The sequence below is a fragment of the Vidua macroura genome, chromosome 3 (assembly GCF_024509145.1).
Source record: "Vidua macroura isolate BioBank_ID:100142 chromosome 3, ASM2450914v1, whole genome shotgun sequence".
In the NCBI taxonomy this organism is placed as follows: Eukaryota; Metazoa; Chordata; class Aves; order Passeriformes; family Viduidae; genus Vidua; species Vidua macroura.
The window spans coordinates 90,159,310-90,183,009 of NC_071573.1; the positions used below are offsets into that span (position 1 = coordinate 90,159,310).

At 39.1% G+C, this 23,700-nt stretch overlaps 1 protein-coding gene across 2 annotated transcripts in view; it reads left to right on the top strand.

The window, feature by feature from the left end:
* The first annotated feature begins 159 nt into the window (after positions 1 to 159).
* The window catches only part of DST (dystonin), a 288,925-nt gene continuing 265,384 nt past the window's right edge, over positions 160 to 23,700 (top strand). The window contains exons 1-3 of one of the 2 annotated variants that reach the window (XM_053974362.1): positions 160 to 380; positions 813 to 847; positions 16,355 to 16,543. In XM_053974362.1, coding sequence (XP_053830337.1) covers positions 200 to 380; positions 813 to 847; positions 16,355 to 16,543 — 405 coding nt within the window. In that variant the 5' untranslated portion in view covers positions 160 to 199. The remainder of the gene's footprint in view (positions 381 to 812; positions 848 to 16,354; positions 16,544 to 23,700) is intronic. The other variant, XM_053974363.1, reaches the window with a different exon arrangement.

Here is a 23,700-nt window from a genome sequence, read left to right on the forward strand (position 1 = left end):
ATCCCGCTCCTCCTCCTTCTCCTCCTCCTCCTCCTCCTCCCCCGCGCCGCCGCCTCCCGCCCGGCTGCCGGCTCCAGCAGCGCGGTGCCGGCGGCGATGCCCGCCCCGCTGCCGGGGGGAGAGGCTGCCCGGCGCTGCCCGGCCCCCCGCCGCTCGCCGCAGACCCGCGCACGCACAGGGGCAGCCGGGCGCTTGAGCCATGATTGCCGCGGCTTTCCTGGTCCTGCTGAGACCCTACAGCATCCAGTGCGCCCTCTTCTTGCTCCTGCTGCTGCTGGGGACCATTGCCACGATTTTATTCTTCTGCTGCTGGCACCGCAGGCTCCAGAAAGGGAGGCATCCCATCAAATCCGTCTTTTCAGGTCGCTCGAGGAGCCGAGGTAAGAGATGCTGCCGGTCCCTGAAGGCGGCGGGGGGTGCCCCCGGCCCATCCCCAGCTTTCTGCCGGCGGAGGGCCGCCGTGGCACGGTTTAGCCGGGCAAAGGCTTTAAAGAAAATTCAAGCCGAGCCCAGGACTGCGGCAGCCTTGTCTCCACCCATCCCTCAGCGAAACCTCGGCTAGAGGGTGAGGGGTGAGAGGCTGGGAAGCCCCCCAGCTCTCCCCGGTCTGTCAAAGCGCAGCAGAACTTTATGCCGAACTTCTTCCCGGTGAATTAAATATAAATGCCGGGCGGAGCTGCCGGCTGCGCCTGAAGGGCCAGAACCATCCCGGAGTGTGCGCCGAAGGGCGAGTGGCGGGGTAAACCCTTTAGCCGGGGCGAAATGCGAGGTGCAGCTGGTGGAGCCTGTGTGTCTTTCTGCTTCCCTTCCAGATGCTGTCATGAGAACTCATCACTTTCGCTCTGAGGTAATTTATTTAGCACGCAATTTCAAGGTCAGAAGTTGTTCTCTTTACCCGAGTACATATTGTCGTGGTCTTTTGTTAATGAAATCACATAGCAAACTTTTCATTTTGCATGGAAAACATAATGTCCTCTTTCATTTCTTGGTTTGTTTTTTTCCCTTCCCAACACAAAATGAGCTCTTCATCTGTGTTACCCTAACCGGCCTGCCGATTTGTGTCATTCCCAAAGGAATTGGTTACTTGGAGAAAAGCTGTGCTTACTGTACGTGCCAGAGCTCTCTGTGTCCAAAGGCATCCCTGAGCCCAGTCATTGACCTCGCTGTAAATATGTGCAGAGCTGGTCACTTTTGTGACTGCAGAGCCTCTGCTTGCTTGCTTTGCCCACAGCCCTCACCTGTGCCCTGCTCCTTGTCAGGGAAGTTGCCTTGGATGCTGCCGCGGGAGATCCCAGAAGGATCCAGACTACAAGCCTGCTTGGCAGGGACCTCAGTGTGTGACTTTGTATTCAGAGGTCAGGGGAATCAAAACTCGTACATGCCAGTGCTGAAAGTATAACACAAACCCCAGTCACTTCCTAGGGATTCTGAATGAGGAGCATAATTGCTAGGAAAATGTGAAAAATAATATTTGTTTTAGTACCCACTTTGTTTCCATGCTGCCCTGTAGAGCTCCTGTCTAGATATTTCTCTTGCCTGGTTTCCTGCTATTGATTTAAGGCATATCTTCATGCCATTGCCTATTATTCTGAAAGCCTTGAGAGACAGTTTTGCACTCAAATGATATTTTGTTTTAAATTATTTGCATTTTCCCTTACCCTGCTGTGAGTGTGAAAACTATCCAATTATGACTAATGTTTTCAAAAGTGTGCATGGGATACATATATGCAGCATGGTTCATGTTGGCAATTAGTTTTAAATTCTCAACTACTTTGAAATTTGTACACACCATCACAAAAAGAAGATGCCATAGGGGCTGTCCTATCTTTAAACCATGAAAAACCTGAGTTTGTTGTTCACCAGTGCTCCAGTAAAGTGAACAAACAAATGTGTACCTCTGGAAATAAAAGTATTTTTCACTATTTAGTTTATCCAATATGAAATGCTTTGTTTCCATGTAAAATTCACTCAATCCTGAGCCTAGATGGAGATGAAGTTTAATGTTTTGAAATACGTGCCATCCTGCATGGTGACACTTCAGAGGGAAGTTGCCAGAGTAATTTATTTTTATTGCTTCAGCATGTGATTATTTGTTTATCATCCAGTCAGAAGCAGATGAATTTAAAACATTTCCTAGAAGCTTCCATTAAGTGAAACATGCTAGAGTAACTGTTATATTCTTTCATAATTTTCTGTATTTTGTTTAGATGGAGTAATAATGCAGCTAGTGGTCTAAGCTGCTCTTTTAAATAAATGCTAGAACTGTTTTTCCTTTCATTTTCTGATGAGACTTTTGATAGAGAAATGATGACTCATTTGACATCATCAAACTTTCATTTTCCAATATTTTTTCAAGTAAAATGTTATTTTAATGAATTTAATAAAATTAATTAATGAAAAAACTACAGGCATACTTCCAATAAAAATATTGGAAACATTATCTGAAGCAGAATTTGACATTCTCTATTCATATCATCACAAAACATTATGCACTTCCAACTGCAATACGATGTTGCTGAAAGCAAAGCATGATACGTGAAAATATGGGCTTTGCATAATCCCCCCCACCCCCAAAATTAATGTAATATCTCAGCTCCAAGTTTTATAGCACAATGTAATCTGCTAGCTTCCACCATGCTTAGTTGTTTGTCAGGTGTAGTTATAAATAGTGTTTCTTAATTAGAATAAAAGATAATGAAAAACAGGCAGATAGTAAATAGCAGTGGGTTGGCATTCATCTCCTGAGAGCTGGGTTCAAATCTGACTTCCATCACATGTGAACGTGCAGGTGGTCTAGCAGCAGTGCATAGAGAATTATAATTGCCCTATCTACAGAGCACTGGCAATTCCTGCATGATTGACTGCCTGCCAGGAAAGCCTTATATTTGGAAAAATAGATGTGTGCAAATTTATGTTGAGGTTCTTTGCCACAGCCACAGCTCTCATGGTGCATGCCTGCATTGTCTATATACAGTGAGAACTATTGAATCCTTTTAATACTGAACCACACAATAAAAAATAAGACTGCATACTATGTCAGGGTAGATACAAAATTTGAAGATGTATTTATGATCTTTTCAGTCCTTCTGTTTTGAATTTTATATGTCACTGGTGAATTGAATCCACAAATAGTTCATTTCTGTGGGCCTTGATTTTTAATGTCTCTGCAAAACATGCCTCATTATTATACATCAAAAGTCTATGCAGATATTACTTATTAGAGAATGAACTTAAACACTTGACCCCCTGCCTCAAAAGGAGGTAAATTTGCATGAATCATTATGAATATAAAGTAGGTGAAAGTCTGTCTTTGTTAGAGGTGCTTAATAACAGAAAATACTAACCAGGAAGATGTGAGAGTTTCTTGAGATAATACAATAATTGTCTCCACCTCCCCACCAACACTTGCTACCATCTGAAGTTTGTCGGGCCTAATTTTTAATATATTTTTTTATTTACAGTCCTCAGGTTCATTTTGACTGTAACTGCTCTTCAGATTCTTCCACTCCCCAGGTACTACAGAAATTCCATGAAGTCACAAAGGAATCACACCCAGAGTAGTTAATATTCCTAATCTCAGGAAGACCTAGATATGCCACTGCTTTAAAAAGAAAACAAGTAAATTTCCAACAGAAATATTCATTGCTACATGACACATCAGACTTTGATGTAGTTGTTTGCATTAGTCTGTCTTTATTTTGAGAATCAGTTGTAGAATGAAATGTCTGAACCAAAACCACACCAAAATAACAATATAACTCAGTGAGAGTTTTACCAAAGTAGGGACTATGATCCATTGTTGGGCCTTTTAAAAATTATTATTATTATTATTATTATTATTATTGAAAAAATGTAAAGTCTATAAATGATTCACTAATTTTATTCTTCTTGTGCTCTTTGTAGAGTTGTTTTTTCATGAAGCAGAGGAATTTTCTATGAGTTCTTTGTGGGCTTGGGCTTGATACCTTTCAATGTTTATCATTTTATGTTTATGCCTTAAAAAGTCTCCTGTACCTTTCAATTTAAAAGCATTGCTTAATTTGTTGGTGTTGCAACTTGTGATTTAAATTTATTTCTGAATTAGTTTTCCTTATAGTTGAAGCCTCTGGAGTCACTGGATTATGTGAGATTTTTACCTTTCAATTAAAAGGGAAGTAAGCTTCTAGCCCTTAGGCCAGAAGGAATTAATCTGAATGGTATCATTCTTAATGCCTTTTGATTTGGTGGTAAGAACTGTTGAAAAGGAAGGCTCTTATTCAGGATCTATAAATGGTTGGGTTTTATGAGATTGTGAAGGGATAATTGTGCTAATTGCTAAAGAAGCAGTTTTCATATTATTAAGGAAAAATTATCGGATTTATAAATCTTTTGCCTGAAATTTTCTCTGAGCTTCACAGTTTTCCTTTATCTTACCTTTTATGTTAGGCATACTATGACCACAGGAAGTGAAGGTATCAGTGTCAGTGGGTAGTCACAAGCAACATGGTATCACTTTGTGTTTGTTTAATTTTGACTCACAATTTTTGGGCAAGTTTCCTGTAAATGCTTCCACTGAGACCTAGAGGTTAAAAACTAGTAGGAAACAAATCTGTACAAGTTTTACAGTCCACTGTAAATTCTGATTTCACATAACCCAGGTGGGACTAAACACACCGGTAAGATAAATAGGAGTTGACACTTTGTGAAAAGACTCTCTGTGAGGGCTGGCAGTATGTGTTAACCATGTTTGTAGCAAAGGAATAACATTTGGTGGTTTGAGTTTTGCAGACCCCACATTTTGATTTTAGTACACTGAACAGTTGCTACAAGGTTGTATATGCCCAGTCTATTTCAATACTCTTATTGATGACATGGATGGGGGGATTGAGTCTTTCATTAGTAAATTTGCAGACGACACTAAGCTGGGAACGTGTGTCGATCTGTTGGAAGGTAGGATGGCTCTGCAGAGAGACCTGGAATGGTTGGATGGATGGGCAGAGTCTAATAAGATGAAGTTTAATAAGTCCAAGTGCTGAGTTCTGCATATTTTGGCCACAATAACCCACAATGCTACAGGCTGGGGATAGTGAGGCTGGACAGTGCCCAGGCAGAAAGGGACCTGGGGGTATGGCTCGACAGCCGACTGAACATGAGCCAGCAGCGTGCCCTGGTGGCCAAGAAGGCCAAGGGCATCCTGGCCTGTATCAGGAATGGTGCGGCCAGCAGGAGCAGGGAGGTTATTCTTCCCCTGTACTCAGCACTGGTGAGGCCACACCTTGAGTGCTGTGTCCAGTTCTGGCCCCTCAGTTTGGGAAGGACATTGCTTGAGTGTGTCCAGAGGAGGGAACAAGGCTGGTGAGGGGCTTGGAACACAAACCCTGTGAGGAGCGGCTGTGGGAGCTGGGGTTGTTTAGCCTGGAGAAAAGGAGACTCAGAGGTGACCTTACCACTCTCTACAACTCCCTGAAAGGTGGCTGTAGTCAGGTGGGGATTGGTCTCTTTCTCCAGGCAGCAACTGACAGAACCAGAGGACACAGTCTTCAGCTATGCCAAGGGAAATATAGATTGGATATTAGGAGAAAGTTTTTCATAGAAAGAGTGATAAAGTACTGGAATGGTCTGCCTGGGGAGGTGGTGGAGTTATCATCCCTGGATGTGTTTAAAAAAAGACTGGATGTGGCACTCGGTGCCATGGTTTAGTTGAGGTGTTGGGGCATGGGTTGGACTCAATGATCTTGAAGTCTCTTCCAACCTTGTGATTCTGTGATTCTGTATTGTTGTGACTACACTGGTAGTGATATAGTTCATCCAAGACTGATTTTATTTTTTAAAAGCAAATGGATTTTCTAAATCATTCATTATGGTACAATGGGTGCAAAGCTATAGTACAACAATGTATATTGGGAAAACTATATATTACTTTGTCAACACAGATGCCCAGAAAATTGTTCATAAACTTATCCCTAAGTGTACCTTTGCCATAATCATGCCCCTTCTGAGGCTGATTGTGAGACAGTTGTCTAAAAATACAGATTCTAGTTATCTTACAAAACAATAACAAATAGTCTTTGAAGAGTTGCACCACAATTCATACTGAGCATTACAGTTATTTATAAACTGCTTCAGATATGTACAGCTCCAGTGAAAGAAGAAATCAGCAGACCCTCCAAGCTGAATTTGAGTCTTCTGTTTGATTGGAGAGAGTGCATGCAATGAGCACCACAAATGTTCAGGACTAGCCAGAAAAATACATTCATTCACCTATTGAAAGGATGTTTCATTATCTTTACAGAGTTGAATCAGCCTGAAAATATTTTACCTTTGTGTTTGACATGATTTCCCTCAGGATGTTTAAACTGTTTTTCCATTAGCTGTCTAAGAGTTAAGGAACAGGTTCAAAGGAAAATAAATCAGAGAAAAAATAAATTGTTTTCTTAGCTGTATGAGAGCACTTACATATAGGAATAAATGGAGAGCTATAAATACAGGTTACACTGTATAAGGACAAACCGTTCTGTCCATTTTTCATAATATATCAAATAATGTGGAATGCCACACTGAGCTGTCACATGGCAAAGTAGGTATCACTGAGATTTGGTTTACTGTATGTCATCTGTCCATCACTCTTTGTCAGTTTTAGTCACAGCAGTGCTGGGCCTTTAGACAGCCCATAAGCATTGGTCTGTGCTGAGGAACAGCCTGTTTGGCAGTTGTACCACCAAATATATGGCATTTGTCTGCTTGCTGCAGCCAGACTGCTCGAGTGCTGAGCTAAACTCCAGAGAAGTTAACTTGGGTACTTTTACTCGGTACTACAATGTAGTGTACAAATGCCTGATGTATTTATATAGCCTTCTGGTTGTCTGCATCTCTGCTCTGGATTCTGGTGGTCCGCAGAGCTTTGAAATGCTGAGGGGAATCGCCTCTGAGCTCCACCAATCACCTAAAAAAGTACTGACATTGTGTTATGGTCCACATCAGTGGTCAGGCATGGTCCTGGGACCTGCTTTATAAGTGAACACATCCTCATAGTTCTCTAGCAGGACCGGGAAAACCACTGCATAAAGATACACTACCTCCTAAAAGTTCTTCTTACTCTTTAGTTTCCCATTAATATTCACTTATGCCAACAACCTCATGGCTATCATGTAAGTATTTAGATATCCATGTTTCTCAGTATCTACTGCTGTCTCTGGAATGAGTTGCAGTTCAGTTGTGCTGTGTGCCATTTAAGTGCACACTCCCTGTACACACAGGCAGAACCCTGATTTCAAGGGGACACAGGGGGAGCACAGCTTGTGGCCATCTGCCTGTTAACAGACACATTGTACACATGTACAGAACGGGAACTTCTATCTGCTGTCTTTTGCCCTTAACAAACCTCAGACTGAAACCGTGAATTAAAACAGCTGAGGTCATACTTGCAGTGAGCACATGTATTACCACATTGTAGAAACTGTTCTTACGCAGACAGAAAGGATCATGCAGGGCTCCATAGATGACACACTGCTCAGAAAGGCTTAATCATCTGCATTGATTTCTCAGTTACTGTAGTTAGATTGGGTGACAGATCAGGTTGTGGATCTTCCTTCAGAAACAGCTTAGCTCTTTAGACTGAGGGTATTGAATGTAAGAAAGCACTACATGAACAGGGTAGTATGACCCTTGGGGTTGTGGCTGCTCCAGGGCTGTTACGTGTGTTTTCCTTGGGCATGGAAACCTCACTCACACTCTCTTCCATTGCCAGACTGTTTTAAGTAGAGACACCTTTGATATACTATGGAAGAATGTGCAGAGCACAGGGTGAAGTGACCTTGATGTTTTCATGTAGGATCTGATTCAGCTGAGCTGGCTTTTTGGGGCCTGGCCATGACAGACATGAGAGGACACCAGCCAGAGCTGCAGCCGCTCATCCTGCTCCACGTGCTCTGCAGCCTGGAGGGTCTCAGGCTCTAGAGAGTGGGCACGTGGGCTCCTCCAGCCTCCTGGGGCAAGGACTCAGCACTGTGTGGCAGAGATGCTTTAGCATGTCAGGCTCACAGTGCAGACAGCTGATCTTGGCTTAGTGTTAGCAAAGCTGCCTTGGTTTTGAGCTTGTTCTTTGTGCTTCTGGTTCAGCAGCGAGCCTGGGTACTTGTTATCTGGAAACTTGTACCCAAAGTGTCTGAGCCCCTGCTGGGCTCCCTTGTGCCCTACTGCCTTGCATCAAGGAGAGCCAGAGCTTTGCTGTTCCTGACTCATCAGTGGGAATGAAACATGAGCTGTGGCTGAAGTGTGAAAACACCATATCAGCTACAGAAACTAACTGCACTTGATGTTTGGGCAAAGACACCTTTCTTGCAAGTTGTGCCAATGTCCTTATCTCCCCTGTCCACTCAGCTGTTTAAATATGGCACTCTGCTTCAGGATGGTGGGGAGACAGTAGAGCAGACTGGAAGTGAAACACAGATCCTACAGGCTTAATTGATGATTATATACATTGATAGCACAAATTATACTGAAATACATAATTGTGTCAGGCTGAGGTATTGTATTTATCCTTCTTCCTTGTTCTAGAAAGAACAAAATGATACAACCAAGTTCTCTTCTGATCTGCCTCCACTACCTTCCTTCATGTGAAGGTAGGAGTTGAAAAGTGAGTTTGTATAAACAGCATCCCCTTATGCAGCCCAACAAGCTCACTGTAGGCATTTACAGATTATAGTCTATAGAACTGCTCACTGACCTAGTGTTGATGTCTGCTTCAGGATGTGCTGAATCGTTCTTCAAGCCTCACTGAATGTGTCGACTAAATTTTTTATTGGTGATAACAGGGAGCAAAGGGTTGTTCAGGTATGTTGTTGGTATCTGAATCTAATTATCTTAATAGATACCTGAATTCTAGCCTAGTTTTCTTTTTATAATATATTTCTGCTAAGTCTCTCATCAGTTATGCATCTATTTTATAATTTTAAAAGCACAGGCACATCTTCACATGCTGTGGTGGGATATATTCTCTTACCAGTTTGTGTTTCAAACAACACACTGGACAAAAGAGACTAATTTCTTTGTATTAGTGTTTGGCAGCACTGCTATGGTTTAGCAATTTCTGTTATTTCTTATTCAGCTTCTTAGAATATTTTTAATATTTAAAGCTAATTTCTTCTGGCAGGTCCTTGGTATATACTGGACACTGCCCGAGATGAGGAGACATGAAGAGATGGAAAACAGAGGAAGCAGGACTGGAAAGGGGACATGCTAGGGGAATGTGCTAGTATATTTTAAATTAAACCTTCCCTTGCAGTCCCCACTGATAAAGAAGTACACTGATTTTTTTGTTCTTAAATAATTGTTCCCTTCCTAGGGAGGCTTGCAGTGCCCTGAGGTAACAGGGAAGGAACTGGGACGAGCCATCGCAAAGATGCAGTGGAGAGCTGTAAGCCTTATTGTCAGAGAATGATAGGGCTGCCTGGAGAACAGGCTCTGTGGCTTATAGCTTTAGACAGGAAAGAGTAGTTAAAGGGTATCTGGAGACATGACTGGGTGTGCCATTTGGCTGTTTGCTTGCAGATCATCTGATTTTCCTAATGTTACAACTTACCTCTGCTTTGATAGGAATCCTGACCTTATGACAGGAAAAACCAAATGTGTCATGTTAAACAGCAGTGTAAATTAGCATGGGTTATTAGACATTGTATTCTAAATTCACACCTAAACCTAGGGGCTCTTAAATACCTAAATACAAGGGCTCCTATGTATTTACACTGGGGGGCCTGATTAGGAACTGGAAAGCAGATTATTGATGTTCTATTTCATGAAATCAGTTGGGAAAGTAATCTTGTTCAGGTTATGTAAAAAGTAATTGCTTTAAATGCCTTTGAACGTGTGGACTTATCTTGGAATATTGCATGTGCCAAATCACAGTCTTCAATATCTGAGAAATGGTTCCAGCACTGCTTAGAGTTTAGATTTTATAAGATAAGAATAATATCTCCTAAAATAAACATAAGGCATGCAAAGCAGCATCAGTGAAAGCTTGCTAATGAGGGAGTGGAGTGAGAAATTGAATGTAAAATCTTATATTTTATGTTTTAAATCTTGATTCAGATCTTTATAGGAGTAACCCTTTGTAAGATTAAAAAAAAATGATCAACAAAACTACACAAAAAAAAAGGTTGCAGTCTATTTCTTTAGTTCTGATAGAATCGAAGTAGAGCAAATACAGTTGCATCCCCCTTGGGTGTTAGTGAAGTAATACACTCAGTGAGTGTAGGTAATCATCCTGTGATAGAAAATTTACATGTTACATTACTTAGCAATCTTTACTATAAATATCTTGGAGAACTTAGCTTGAGTCTTGGATTTTGGGTGGAACTTACAGAACTGGCAGTTAAATAAATGTTGTGGGGTTTTCTTTGGTTCTTTGTAAACTGATTATATTTGTGATGGAAATCTCTATGGAAGAGGAAGGAGGGAAATAATGCAATCTTGGCCACAATTTAATTTAGAACAATTGTTTTAACAATTTGGATGTATAGATATGTGCATATATATATATAAATGTTTTTCTATGTAGCAGAAAGAATCTCAAATTTTTCTGTGTGCAGGAGAATTTCATACAATAAAAATTGAAGTAGGTACTCCAACTATAGGTTTTAATTATATTTCAGCCTGTCTGCAGAACAGTTGAGAATGCCAGCATCTTGAGAAGGGTTTGATGCTACACATAGTAATGTCTGCAGGCCCTAAGATGCTGTGGGTTGTATAGACATGAAAGTTTCCAAGATTTAAACAGGTGGTAACTGGCAATTTGAAGGCTATTTCTTGAGGCCATTAGTTGACAATGGTAACAGATAACAATTCTCATACACATACAACCACTGTCAGAAACCTTAAAAGCGAGAACACAAATCTGGATATCCTATCTAAGCTTCTTTTGGCTTTGATATTTATTAGTGCACCTTCATCTACAAGAATTACTCAAATATCTTTGAGTAAAGGCCTTTGAAAACACACTTGAGTTCTGCTGTCACTGAATCGTGGCCTAATGCTAGCTAGCACTTTCTCTGTGATTTACTGAAATTCTGCCAGAAGGTAAGCTGGGCTGCAGTCCAGTGCCCACTGAAGTTAATGCAAAGATTTTTGTTGACTTCAGCTGGATGTCAGATAATGCACTTTTACCTCCATTGATGTTAATGCTTACTGACTCCAAACACCCATACTGGCTGGAAAGGTTGGGTTCCAAGATCAGAATTCCAGCAACCAATATATTCTACGTAAAATACTTATACACTGGAAAAAATGAAAACTGAATATGGCTTCTTATCATGCATAAAAATAGAGATAACATATGATGAAGGCAGTAGGGCTAGTAGAAACTAGAATGGAGAGGGGAAGGATGTGGTGAATTAATACAATTGCACATTGAAAGAATGGAGGAGTCAGAGATTTATATCACTAAAGCAATAATGCACACATGGGGTAGCACTGATGTATTCATCTGATGCTAATAAAGTATCAGACAAAGAATTAAAAATAAATACAGAAAAACTAAGACAGTGAAAGAAAAAGGTTCAATACATTATTCAATATGTTCTTATCTGTAAATTTAAATAAAAGCAAAAGCTAGACAAGTTTTTAAGGAAATTTCAAATTCCAGTTTTTATGAGGAATGGATTAGGAATGAGAATAAGCAAAACCACAACAAGGATAGCAGAGTATAACACATTTGGTAATCAAATCCCAGACCATATTGAAGAAATGGGGCAAATTATGCTGTTAGCCAATGCAAGGTTGTGTATATTACAGAGAAAAGTCTTTAGCTGCATTCTTAATTTTTAGGTTTATGATCTTCAGAAACGGTCTTTTGAATGACTTTTAACAGTTCAGTGAGGACTACTTTCAGATGTGTAGACTCATTGGAAAGGAGATGGGAAGGGAAATGTTTAAACAGAACAGAAAAACATGTGCTACTGTTATATATATCAGCAATATAAATTTATAAGAGTACTGTACTGAATTATGGGGATCCATCAAGAGTGATATCCATGAATGAGGAAATGTGAAACTCTCACAGGAAAAAGAAAGTGATGGAAGAGACCAGAATAATTTAATGTAGAAGGAGAAAAATGAAAGGAAGTCCGATGATAAAATATGGAATGATGAATACCAGATTGGAGGAAGACCAAAATCTAGTCACCATGGGTCTGATTCATCCTATTTAATTTGGATACTCACAGTATGGATGTGTGTGAGTGAAGTGGTCAGTCTGGGCTCTGGGTATGGCCAGTGGAGAGAAATAGGTGCTGTGAGGGAGTGGTTCATCTCACCTGCTGGCTTTGGTGGCTCAAAGGGTAACCTGGGGAGAGGATGTCTGCTGAACTTTGACCAGAGAAAACCCACACATGTTTCTATAGAAAAGAAATTAGGCACTGAATCAGAAGTGTGAAGTTAAAACTTGGCTGGATAAGATATTTTTTACAGAACACCTTATTGTGAAAGTAATTTTACATAGTGTGCTCTGGCATGCCATGCCCAGGCTGGCAACATTCATCATTAATTTGTGTATAAAGATAGATGGAATAAGTTCTTTCAATATTATCACACCCCATTCCAGAGAAAAAAACAACCAACCAACAACAATGACAAACAACCAAAACCCCCAACCAACCAACAAAAAAGCCCCACAAAACAAAAACCCCCAACACTCAGAAGATTTAAAAGAATTTCTGCTAAAAAAGACTGATCTCCCAGCCTGCTTCCTCATACAGAAAAGCTCGCTTGTGACCAGGTGAACTAGCCTTTGGCTCTGCAACAGCCTCCAGAGACACCTCTCCGTTTCTGTTTGCTGTAGACTTTGATTAGGAAGTTCATTCTTCCTGGATTCCAACAGACTCTAACTGGAAGGATGCACATGAACGCTTTTGCAGAGAAGATAATTCCAGGTTCAATTGGCCTCATGTCTTCCTCTGATAAGTCTAAAATTGGTTCTGGTGGTCATACGAGTTGTTTCTTTAAGGAAGATTACTTTAGTGTAAATCTTTGTGCAGCTATTTTGGTATTTGGAAGACAGGTTTTCTAAAAATACACGTTTGAAGTTTTGTTTGGTTGCCTCGTTTCAGAATTTTACAGGCACAAAAATGAGTCAAGCAGTAGGTTCTGGGAATGAGCAACTCCCTCCCAGCACAAAGAACAAGACAAGGTTTTCATTGCCCAGTGACACAGCATTCACATGATACTGGAAACTACAAATTGCTTAACGGTGTTAGAGCAACCTCGTTCTCATATCCCTGTGATTTTAAAATCTCCAGCTTTTCCTCTGTGATTTGGTCTCAGGTGGTGTACTGTGCTTCCCTGAGCATTTTGTAACATTTTTCTGCTCAAGTCAACTGACTTGACATATAAAATAATGCTGTCTTTACCAAACAAATATTTGTGTGATTTCCATGGTTTTTATTTTGATTGCTGTATTAATATGATGTTTTTAATTCTAGACTAAACTGAGGGATAACGCAGATGACACAAAAAGCTTCTGTTCATTTTACTGTTTAGAAGGAATCACCAGGCACTCTAATTTTGCACTCAGCATAGGAGTAGCAGCTTCCATATGTTGCATCACTTTTAACTCCTGTCTTCATTTTTCATTACCAAATTTTGAAATTTTCTGGATTTGCATCTTTGCTCTGGCAAAGTTCCATTGCAGGAATGAGTAAGCATTTTAGGATTTGGTCTGAGGACTCTGCCCTTGTAACATTATCTTTGTAGATACAGAATTTATTTTCCACCTGAAATCATGATCCTCTGCCTTTATCACATTATAATCCTCCTCACAGCAACTATTTGTGATACTGCAGGCAGATTATGACTTCAAGAGAAGAATGAGCCTCAGCAAACAGAAGCAGATGAGCTCTTAAAGAGATACAGATCCCATTTTCTTGCTAGTAATAAACAGCAAAAGTGAAAAAATATAGAAAATATCAAGGCGAAATGTTGTCTATAAACAGATTTTTCTGGAAATCACAGGTGACTTTTTCCATATTGAAACAATAATCACTAAACCTAGACACATTTTGAGGTGAAGCCACTTGGTGAGACAGACCCACATCTTTAAATCCCTATTTGGCATGTGTTTCTAAGCACTTTTAGAGCTGCTTAGCTTCTATCAAATTCTTCTGTTACATAAACATACTTTCCCAAAGAGTTTTATCCAGCTAATGGGACGGGAGTGTGGTGAGGGAGCAGTGCAAGGCTTTGGCCAGTGGCCCTCACATAAATAAACCATAATGCATTTAACATTTAGAAAATCTATTCTGATTTCAGGACTTGGAATAGATTTACTGGGTGTTTTGATCTCTTAAGGAATATTTTCACTTGCTGTGGAATAATCCCCAATGCACACTGGCATTTTTTTCTAAAAGAAAATTTCCATGAGCAGTAAGCCCTGCTGTAGCAGGCTCCCCGAGTTTATTTTTCCCTCTTATCCCTCCAGTCCCTAGTATCATGTTGAAATGATACATTGTAAGTACATGTTAGCTATTTCCCAGTGCAGAAAGAAAATGGGGCAATAAGCTTTCCTGCTGCAATAGCGTGGCAGAGTCTCAGATTTCCATCTCTGAACGTTTGGAGATCCTCCTAGATCTGCACAGATCAGCTGGCTGAGTGGCTTCCCCTGTACTGCTTGCTTTGGTTGATATGGGCAGGGTCCTGCTTCCATTCAGACACAGACTGTCAGGGTCTGCCTTACCTAAACTCTGAATGGTTCCATTGCTTCAGTAGAGTAGGAGGGATCATAAAAAATGATTCAGGAAATATTGACTGTACCTTTGCATCATATATGTATTGCACAGCCCTGATGCACTGCATAAATGAAGCTCCCAGACTAAGTAGATTTGGGCTCTATTTCTATCCCTTCTCTCCAGTGTTCATGTGTGGAAGGTTGTTCCCTGGAAGTTACTTCACCTTTCCACTTCAACCTTTTTACATCATCTGTTGCATGCAATGTGTATCTATAGCAATTACTAGCATGTGTATGTAAATGTGTGTTTGTATCTTTTGGCTATTTAAGTGTATATTTACTTAATGTGGAATGCATTTAAATAATGAAGATAGCTGTTTGTCTGTCCATCTGAGTGTCCAGGGCAGACACTGTTTTCCCCTACAGTCTCATGAACATTAGTGGAGGAAATCCAGTTTTCACAGAGCCATACTTTTGATTGCTTCAATTTACCAACATAACAGCATTTTAGCACAACTCTTCTGTGCTGATTTCCTAATCAAAACAACAACAAAAAAGGCAAAACAAATCACAAAACCCAAAAGCTAATGGAAGGGGGTAGCAAAAGAATAGCAGATTTATATGGAAATGTACTGCTCCCACTAGTTTTCTGCTGGCAGGAATTCAGGATATTTAGATTCACAGCATAGATTTCTGCAGTTTTATGTGAAATCTAACCTCGCAGAAGTTGGATTCTAAAATCTGGCTTTGTTGTATAAGGACTTCAGCAGGTATTCTACTAGAAGAAAAAAGAAAGTAGAAAATTAGAAATTGTTGCATCTATTCTCGGTTTTGAAAAGAAATATAGTCCTTAAACTCCAGACTGTCACTAAGGACAGATTTGGCTCACCTATTCTGAAAGCTGATATGACTAAGTGAATGAATATTTACAACCTGGCCAAGTTTAATATCAACCAACATTGTATTCAGTACAAATGGCCCTTGTCAGACTTGTGCATGCTCATGAGGGGACTCGGTGAAATGAGAGAATGCTCATTGTAATTGCTCTGCAGGTAGCAATAAAAGGATAGCATTATACATGTTGCCATTAAAGGAATGAAATTCTGTAAAGGCCATGAGCTGCTCTGGATGATGCTCAGAGGTTTTCCCAGAAAGCCTCTAAAAAGCATTTCTGAAGGGCAGCTTTTCCTGAGTTTATTAATTTGGCCAAATATACCTGTATTTCTGAGACGATATAATTGTTGCCACCTATCAATTTTTCTTCACTTTCAGTCTCAGGAAAAAGTCCACGTTTTCAGCCCATGCTCCCCAAAACCATTTCTCATGAGGCCAAGAATTAACCTGGAAAATTTTAATTATAAATTTTAAATGAAAACTTTTTAGTTATAAATAACTAAAAATATGAGCTTATAAAGAAAAGCAACAGGAGTTACTGCTATTGGCTGTGTCTATAATACATATAATTGAGCAACATAAATCAGATATGATATTAACAGCGCTTGGCAACATCTCTTTATTGTTACATGCAGTATATATGGACATGACATTAATTTAAGGTGAGCATGCCTGTACCTTGAGTTGTTAAGATCCAGTGTGATTTTGTGGTTGTTACACAGCTCCATTTTGAGATGCCAAACACGATGATTCCTTTTTCTCTTACAGGGCTTTAGATCAAGCCCTCGCCATGCCAGAAGACGAGTGACACCTCGCCTGGAGGAAACACAACCCATAGTGGAAGCTCACCACCTCAGTGAGCAGGAAACTTCTGTAAGGAAAAGAAAAATCAAGAAAAGCAGTCGAGTCCAACCAGAATTTTACCATTCTGTTCAAGTCACCCCAACTCGAAAACCTGTAAGTGATCTACCTTTAGGGATAAATAGCACTTACCGTTATAAAAGCGCTTATATTTAGAGGCATGTAATATAATTCTAATTTTTGGGCTATTAATATTCTCTTCCTCAATTTAAAAACCTTTTCAGTTCTCATATTCAGCAGCAAATCCAAATAAAAGTTGGTAGGACTGTATTTAATGTTGATGCATAACTCTAAAAAATAATTCTGTTCTGAAGAGGGTTTTTTGAATTTTGATTTTTAAAATTTATTATTTAGACTATAGACTATAATCAAATTAGATATTAAATTTTATATTTTTATAGTGATATTACTTAACAGGTTTTTATAGCAAATGTGCATTTTATTTAAATTTCTTACTTAGATTCAACAGAGATGCTATGAACTGAACTAAATTTATATTAAATATCATTACTAAATTCAATTTTGAGATCTCTTTTACTTTATACAGTGTTTATAATCTTTCTGCTCAACAAAACTTAGATCAAATCTCATAATTCTTTGCTTCTCAGATAGATTTACACACAGTTCTTTTAATACTGATAACCTACTTTTAGTATGGAAATATGACAGTTGATGAGACATACAGTTCCTAATGTAAATTTGCATGAAGCCCTATTCTGTCCTGCAGGCATAATGCATTTCTCTTTTTAATGAGAGCTCATTGCTTTGACACATTTTCTAAAGAACTTTTCTGTGCCAATGTTATGGGGCTTGAACAACTTTTATAAAGTCAGTATTATTAAAGAGGTAATTCTTGAGCATACCCTAGACCAGATTATCTTGAAGTTGCTGGAACCTAACTGAGCCTTCCTAGATTGGTGCTAACTAAGCACCAAGAATTATCAGTGAGCTCTGAAGATGGTTTGAGGAAGCATTCCTTAGTGGAATTACATTGCCTGAGAGAACAAGCAACTTCTGCAAAGAAAGCCATAGCTGCCAACAACTGCCAGAATTTTTACCTAGTATCTGAATTTGTTTCTCTTCTTTCACTTCACTAGTCCCCGTTTTCCTCTGTTCTCTGATGCTTCTATTTATGGTTTATTTTACACTGCTTATGTTTTTGTGTTTGATTTGATCTGATGGGTTTGTCTTCTACTCTTCTTAAAGGATCTGCTCTCACTTTCTTCTCAACCATCTCCCTTTCACTCCCATCCTACTTTACTTTCTAGACTACTTTGTCTAGCTCTGTTACTCTTACTAGGTCTCTAGCCTCCCACCAGGCTCACTCTGTTCATTATTCACTTCTGGTCCTTTCCCTGCTTTGTTGTCCTTCCTTCATCTCTTCCATCACCAACCCTTATTTTCCATATCACTCCTCTTGGTTGTTTGTTTTTTTTTTTTTTTTTTATTTTGTTTTTGTTTGTTTGGGTTTTTTTGTTTTTTTTTTTTTTTTTTTTTTTTTTAATTTTTTTTTTAAATTTTTTTTTTTTAATTTTTGTTTGTTTTTTAAAATTTTTTGTTTGATTGTTCGTATTTTTTCCCATGGTAGGCCTATGCCAAAGGTAAGCCTCCCTGTCACTGCTGAAGGTGTAATCAATTGCCACTGGTTACCAGCACTGGAAAAAGAGCATCAGTGCCACTGAATTAAAGAGCTAAAACTGTAGAAATGGTGTAAGCAGAAAAACAAGCTTGGAAGAATGGAGTAGTTATGCTAAGAAAGCCCTACTTTTTCCAAAAGTCAGTAACATGTCAGGGATTTAAGGACCAGCAAAATAAAAAATATAAGAATGGAAAATGTGCAGTGTTACTATATAACTTCACTTTTGTATCATTTCATGTGTCTGCTGTGTCTGCTAAGATCTACCACTGTGTCCTAGGGTGTCCTAGGTTTCAGTGAAACGATAATAAATCCCAGATTTAGAGAAAACTTCTCTCAGTGCTGTCACCATTATGTCACTTCCTTGAAATTGCTTTTGCAGTGTATCTTTTATACAGTTATATAGTTCTTTTGAAAGCTTTTCCTTCTACAGTCTTGATGAATGCACATTTCTACCAAAAAAAGAATAAATTATCTTTATTATACTACAATCCAGAAAACATAAGTCACCAATTTAATTTCTCATGGACATTGTAAGTTATTTTGAGTGTATTATTAATGCCATGGTGACAGGGTGAGTAAGGTTTATACCATTGCCATGACAAATCACTGCAGTGTTGTGAAGTTCCAGGCAGTCACCAGGATGTCCATCCTGCAGTTTATTGCAACTTCATCCCACTTAGTCTCAATGTCTTGAAGCTGAGAGACTTTTGACCTTCATCTTTGTACAGTTTTACATGATTCAGTGCCAGAAATGCTCTTGTTAATCTGCATAATTTCTTTCCCTTCCCCCCCTCCCCTGATATTCCTAGCTCTGCCCACTTGAACCACTCTAAATAAGTAATCTGTTGTCTTGATGTTTACATTATGGCTATATTCTGCTGAGTCATCACTTGAAAAAAGTTCTGTATGATATCTGCTAATCAGAAGATATAATTTCTCCTTATAAACCAATTCTCCTTTTTGTTTTTTTTTTCCCTCCTCATGCCTTTTTGTCTCCTTTTTTCTGACAAGAATGTTTTCTCCAAAATAACTATAAAAGAACCTTAGGGAATGCTTTTTCTTTGCTCCAGCAAAATTTAAATTCCTGAAATATGTTAGCCTCTTTTGTTGTCATATTAAGATATATGCATAAAGACTTTTCAGATATTTCATTTAAGGCTTTGGTGGCTATTTTGATGGTAGGCTTTCCTATTCTTCCTATGTTAGACTATTTTGTATTTGGTTGGCTTTGTTGTGTCTAAATCATGTTTTGCAGTTTCCTAGCCGCTGCTATAATTATCTGAATTTGCTTGTATTATTTTTTACTTCCTGCATAACAATCTGAGATCTTTCCAGTATTGTTCCTGATCTTGTCAGAACTAAATTAGTTGTAATTGTTTGGATGGGAGTAATCCCGCTGAAGACAATAATTACTCCACTTGAATATCTGCACGAGGAGATGTTTGCAGAAATAGAACATTAGTTTTCTCTGAAAATTTAATTGTTTTTTACACCTTCCAGGTCATTAATGGGGATATTAAATATATTTTGTGCTGATACTGATCCTTGCCAAACAAAATTTATAAGCCATTTTCATTTTTATTTATCTTACTCTAGTGCAACATGAACATAGTGCTGAGGCTTCCCCTTGTAGGGCACATTGTTATATATCATGTCCTCTAGGTCACCCTCTCATTAGTGGCTGTATTATTTGTGCTGACATTCTCTATAGGTGACAGCTTTACATCAGCTTCATGTGGAGGAGAGTCCACACACATACTGCTGACATGTACTTTGAATTTTTGAACACAATGGAGAACTCTTGAGAACAAACAGAATTGTGTTTTTTAGGTTGGTGTCATTGCATGCAAGTCAAGGGAGTGTTTCACGTTGCTCCTTTCACAAACTGGGCACCTGATTCTGTTAAGTTTTCTGAAGGTATGGAAGGATGTGCAAAAATCCCTTGTGAGCATGCTCCTGCCTAGCAATACTTCTCTAGGGCAGAGGGTTCTATTACAAGCATTTTGAAAATATTATCTATATTTTTAATAGTGCTTCTGCTCTGAAGCAAAGTATAAAGTGCAGCAAATTATTCATAGGTAGCCTTGAGCTTGTGTAAACATATGTGGCTCCTGAGCTGTGGGGTCAATTAGGTGTATAGTTCTGCCAAACAATATTTGTATGACTATGAACATAATTGAAAAGAGATGCTGTCAAAGCAGCATCTTTTGACATCTCCATTGTTAAACAATTTGAAGAGCTCCTGACTCATGCAGCCACCAGGATTATTTACAATCATGACATGTAGTACCAAAATTTGCACTGTTGTTTGTCATGATCACTCTAAGACATGGTAGATGAGACTGCAGAGACAGGGTGATAAATAAACCTGTTTTCTTCACTTTCAGATGTGAAAGCCCTCTTTCTACTCAAAAGCCTTGTACTTTGCACATCCAAATATGATCTATTTTGCCCCAGAACTGTAGCAACAGCCTGTATTGAAGTGATTAGCTAGTGAATATTGTTACAAAGAAAATTATCTCTGAAGTAACCTACAAAGAATAAACTGATGACAAATAATGATCTCAGAAGCACTGCTGATTGTAGGTATTCCTCAGGGTCTCCTAATTTACCTGTTTCTCATTATTTAAGGACTGGCCTTTGCTGAAGCAATTTAACTCCTTAGGAGTGGGTGCAGCATCACTACAAGTCGCTACATGGAAAACAGAGAGGGGTCAGATGTCTGAGAGGTCACATGTGGAAAAAAAACAATGTGAGCAGCTTCATTTGGCTCCACTGAGACTAATCCCAGGGCCAAAGTGAAACTTGCACTATGAATACCCTGATAAAGAAATAAGGAAAGCAAAGTTTGATCAATTTTTAATGCATGTAAAACCATAAACTGTCCCATTCATGGTCTTTTCAGCTATCCTGGTTTACTTATATGCTGTGTTTAAGCCTTAGAATTTATGGGAAGATCGGTATTAGAATTCTGTCTGAAAAATACTTAGGGTTTTTTTAAAAAATCTGATACCAAATAATTTATAGAAGTTCCAGAAGTCTCTCATTTCTGACACCTTACTTGAGAATAATTTTTTATATGGATAAAGTTGTTCTACAGGGCCCTTAAGGAGTTTTTAATACGTCTCATTAAATTGCATTAATTTCATTAATTTCCATTTATTCTTACTCTGATGTTATGTACTAATTTTCCAGTACCACAATGTCCTTTACATGTTATTTGAATGACCTAAAACATATGAGATACAAATATTGCCCCTCACTCTGCACAAGATGTGGTTATTTCCAACTATTAGCTATTTGATCTGTAGATTGCATTCGTATCTCCTTTCTTTTGGAGACATCTGCTCATGCTGGATTGTGTCTCCTGTGAATTGCATTTAGAAGCAAACTTGGCAAAACATTTTCATGCCATCTTTCACTTTCAGCATTTTTATTAACATTATATTAACGTTCTCAAATGTATGGCCAAGCTGTGAGCTGTCAGATTCTGCACACACGTGTGCACACACACATGCATGGGTCCTCTCTCAGGACAATCTGAGCACAGCCATAATGAACAAACACAGGGAACATGTGAATCCATATAAAAAGGGAAATAAGAACTGCATTTTTTTCATTTTTAAGACAGCTATGGTTTAGCTTGGCACGCAGCTAAACACGAACAGCACCATAGAACTGCTTGCTCATTCCCCTCAGTAGGATGGGGTAGAGAATAAGAAAAAGGTAAAACTTGTGGGTAGAGAGAAGGTTTAATCAGACCAAAAAGGAAGGGAAAATAATGAGAATTATGAAACAATGTACAAAACAAGTGATGCCCAATGCAGTTGCACAGCGCCCGCTGACCGATGCCCAGGCAGTCCCTGAACAGGAGGCTGCCACGCTCAGTCAGCTCCGCCCAGGTTTGTTGCTCAGCATGATGCCATATGGTATGGAACATGCCCGTGGTCAGTTGGGGTCAGCTGTCCCAGCTGTGTCACCTCCCAGCTGCTGGTGCTGGCAGGGCAGCATGAGAAGGTGAAGAGTCATTGATACAGTGTCAGCCACGCTCAGCAGTGACTCAATCATCAGTGTGTTATCAACATTATTCTTACCTGAAATCCAAAACACGGCACTGTACCCGCTACTAGGAAGCAAAATAACTCTACCACAGCTGAAACCAGGACAAAGATTTAAACAGTATTGATGGGCATTTTGAGAAGGTCCTGACAGTTTATTAGGTGATGGTTTCATAAAGTTTTTAACAAGATTTAAGCATCTGGCCATCTTAAACATTTTTAAAAATATCTCAAGGAACCTATTTTAGGTGCACAGCATCTTTGCAAATATGACTATTAATGCTAAATCCATTCATGTCTGAAATGAAGAGAAAGCTTTCAGTGGCCATTAGGTTGACTTTGAAATGAGTTATTTTTCCAAGAGACCGTTTACATCTCTTTTTTGGACTGCTTCTATGGCTTTTCTTATAGCAAGTAACTCCTCACTGATAAATACTTCATAAACAGTTTTGCCCAGAGAGTTCATTTTCCTGCTGTTCTTCCAGCTTCTGTGACCTCCTCCTTTGCTGCCTGCTCCCGATTTCCTCTTGGCTGCTTTTCCCTCTCCACCCTGCAGCTCATCCATTGCGTTACAGCAATTGCCCGTTTCTTCCACTCCTTCTGCCCAGCTCCTAGTCAGTTTAGGTTTTTGAAGGGATTTCTTAAAGATATATTGCCATGACTTTCACTAGGCCCTGGAGGTGATTGCACTACTATTTTAAAACTACTTTTTTCTAAAACACGATAGTGATATGTTAAGAATTAGATCTGGTATTTTAAATTATTATTGTCTTTCTAGTGTTTTTTTCCCTATACATGAGTTACTATGGCTATTAAGCATAGTACAAAAGAAACAAGTTAATTGCAGTAGGGCTAATAATTGGTAACACATGAATGGAAAAAGACACAAGAAATAAGCATAGCAGTAACAGTACAAATCTATATTTAGAGCACCTTAACTGACTTCACTGCTAGCTCTTACTTGGAGAGTTAAGGTCATTTGAATTGATTGTCCTCTGTGGTGACAGATCATTCTTGTTTTGAATATATTTACTTAGATTTAAAGTTACATGGTTGAAAATTGCATCAAATCTGTTATTTTCTGTGCACCGTTGCAAATTATCCTGTACCTGTGGGCAAAGTCCTCTAATATAGCAGGATTTTTCTTGATAGGTGAGCTGATTTAATACCATTTTTATTTTGTCTGAGCCAACTTTCACTCCCAGGGCAAATGCTTATTTAGTGAAAATGGGATGAGAGCTTAAACCAGTCTAACTCTCTTCCATCTAAAGTGTTCAAAGAGGGTCAAAGTGCACCCTTCATCCTTGCAGCTGAACCTAACCTGCTACTAAATTAGAAGTGAATGAGAGGAAATATTCTTCAAATGTTGTATCTAAGGAATAGAGTTGTGAAACTGGCTTGAAAAATGGCTTCTTTTTTTTTTTTCCATCATCATTTTGCCATGATTTCTATTAACTGGGATTTTGTGTTCATTGATAAATTTTTACTACATGCATGCAGCATAGCCTCACTGAGAAATTAAATTTTTGGCAGTTCAGAATTCTTCTTTTTTTAAA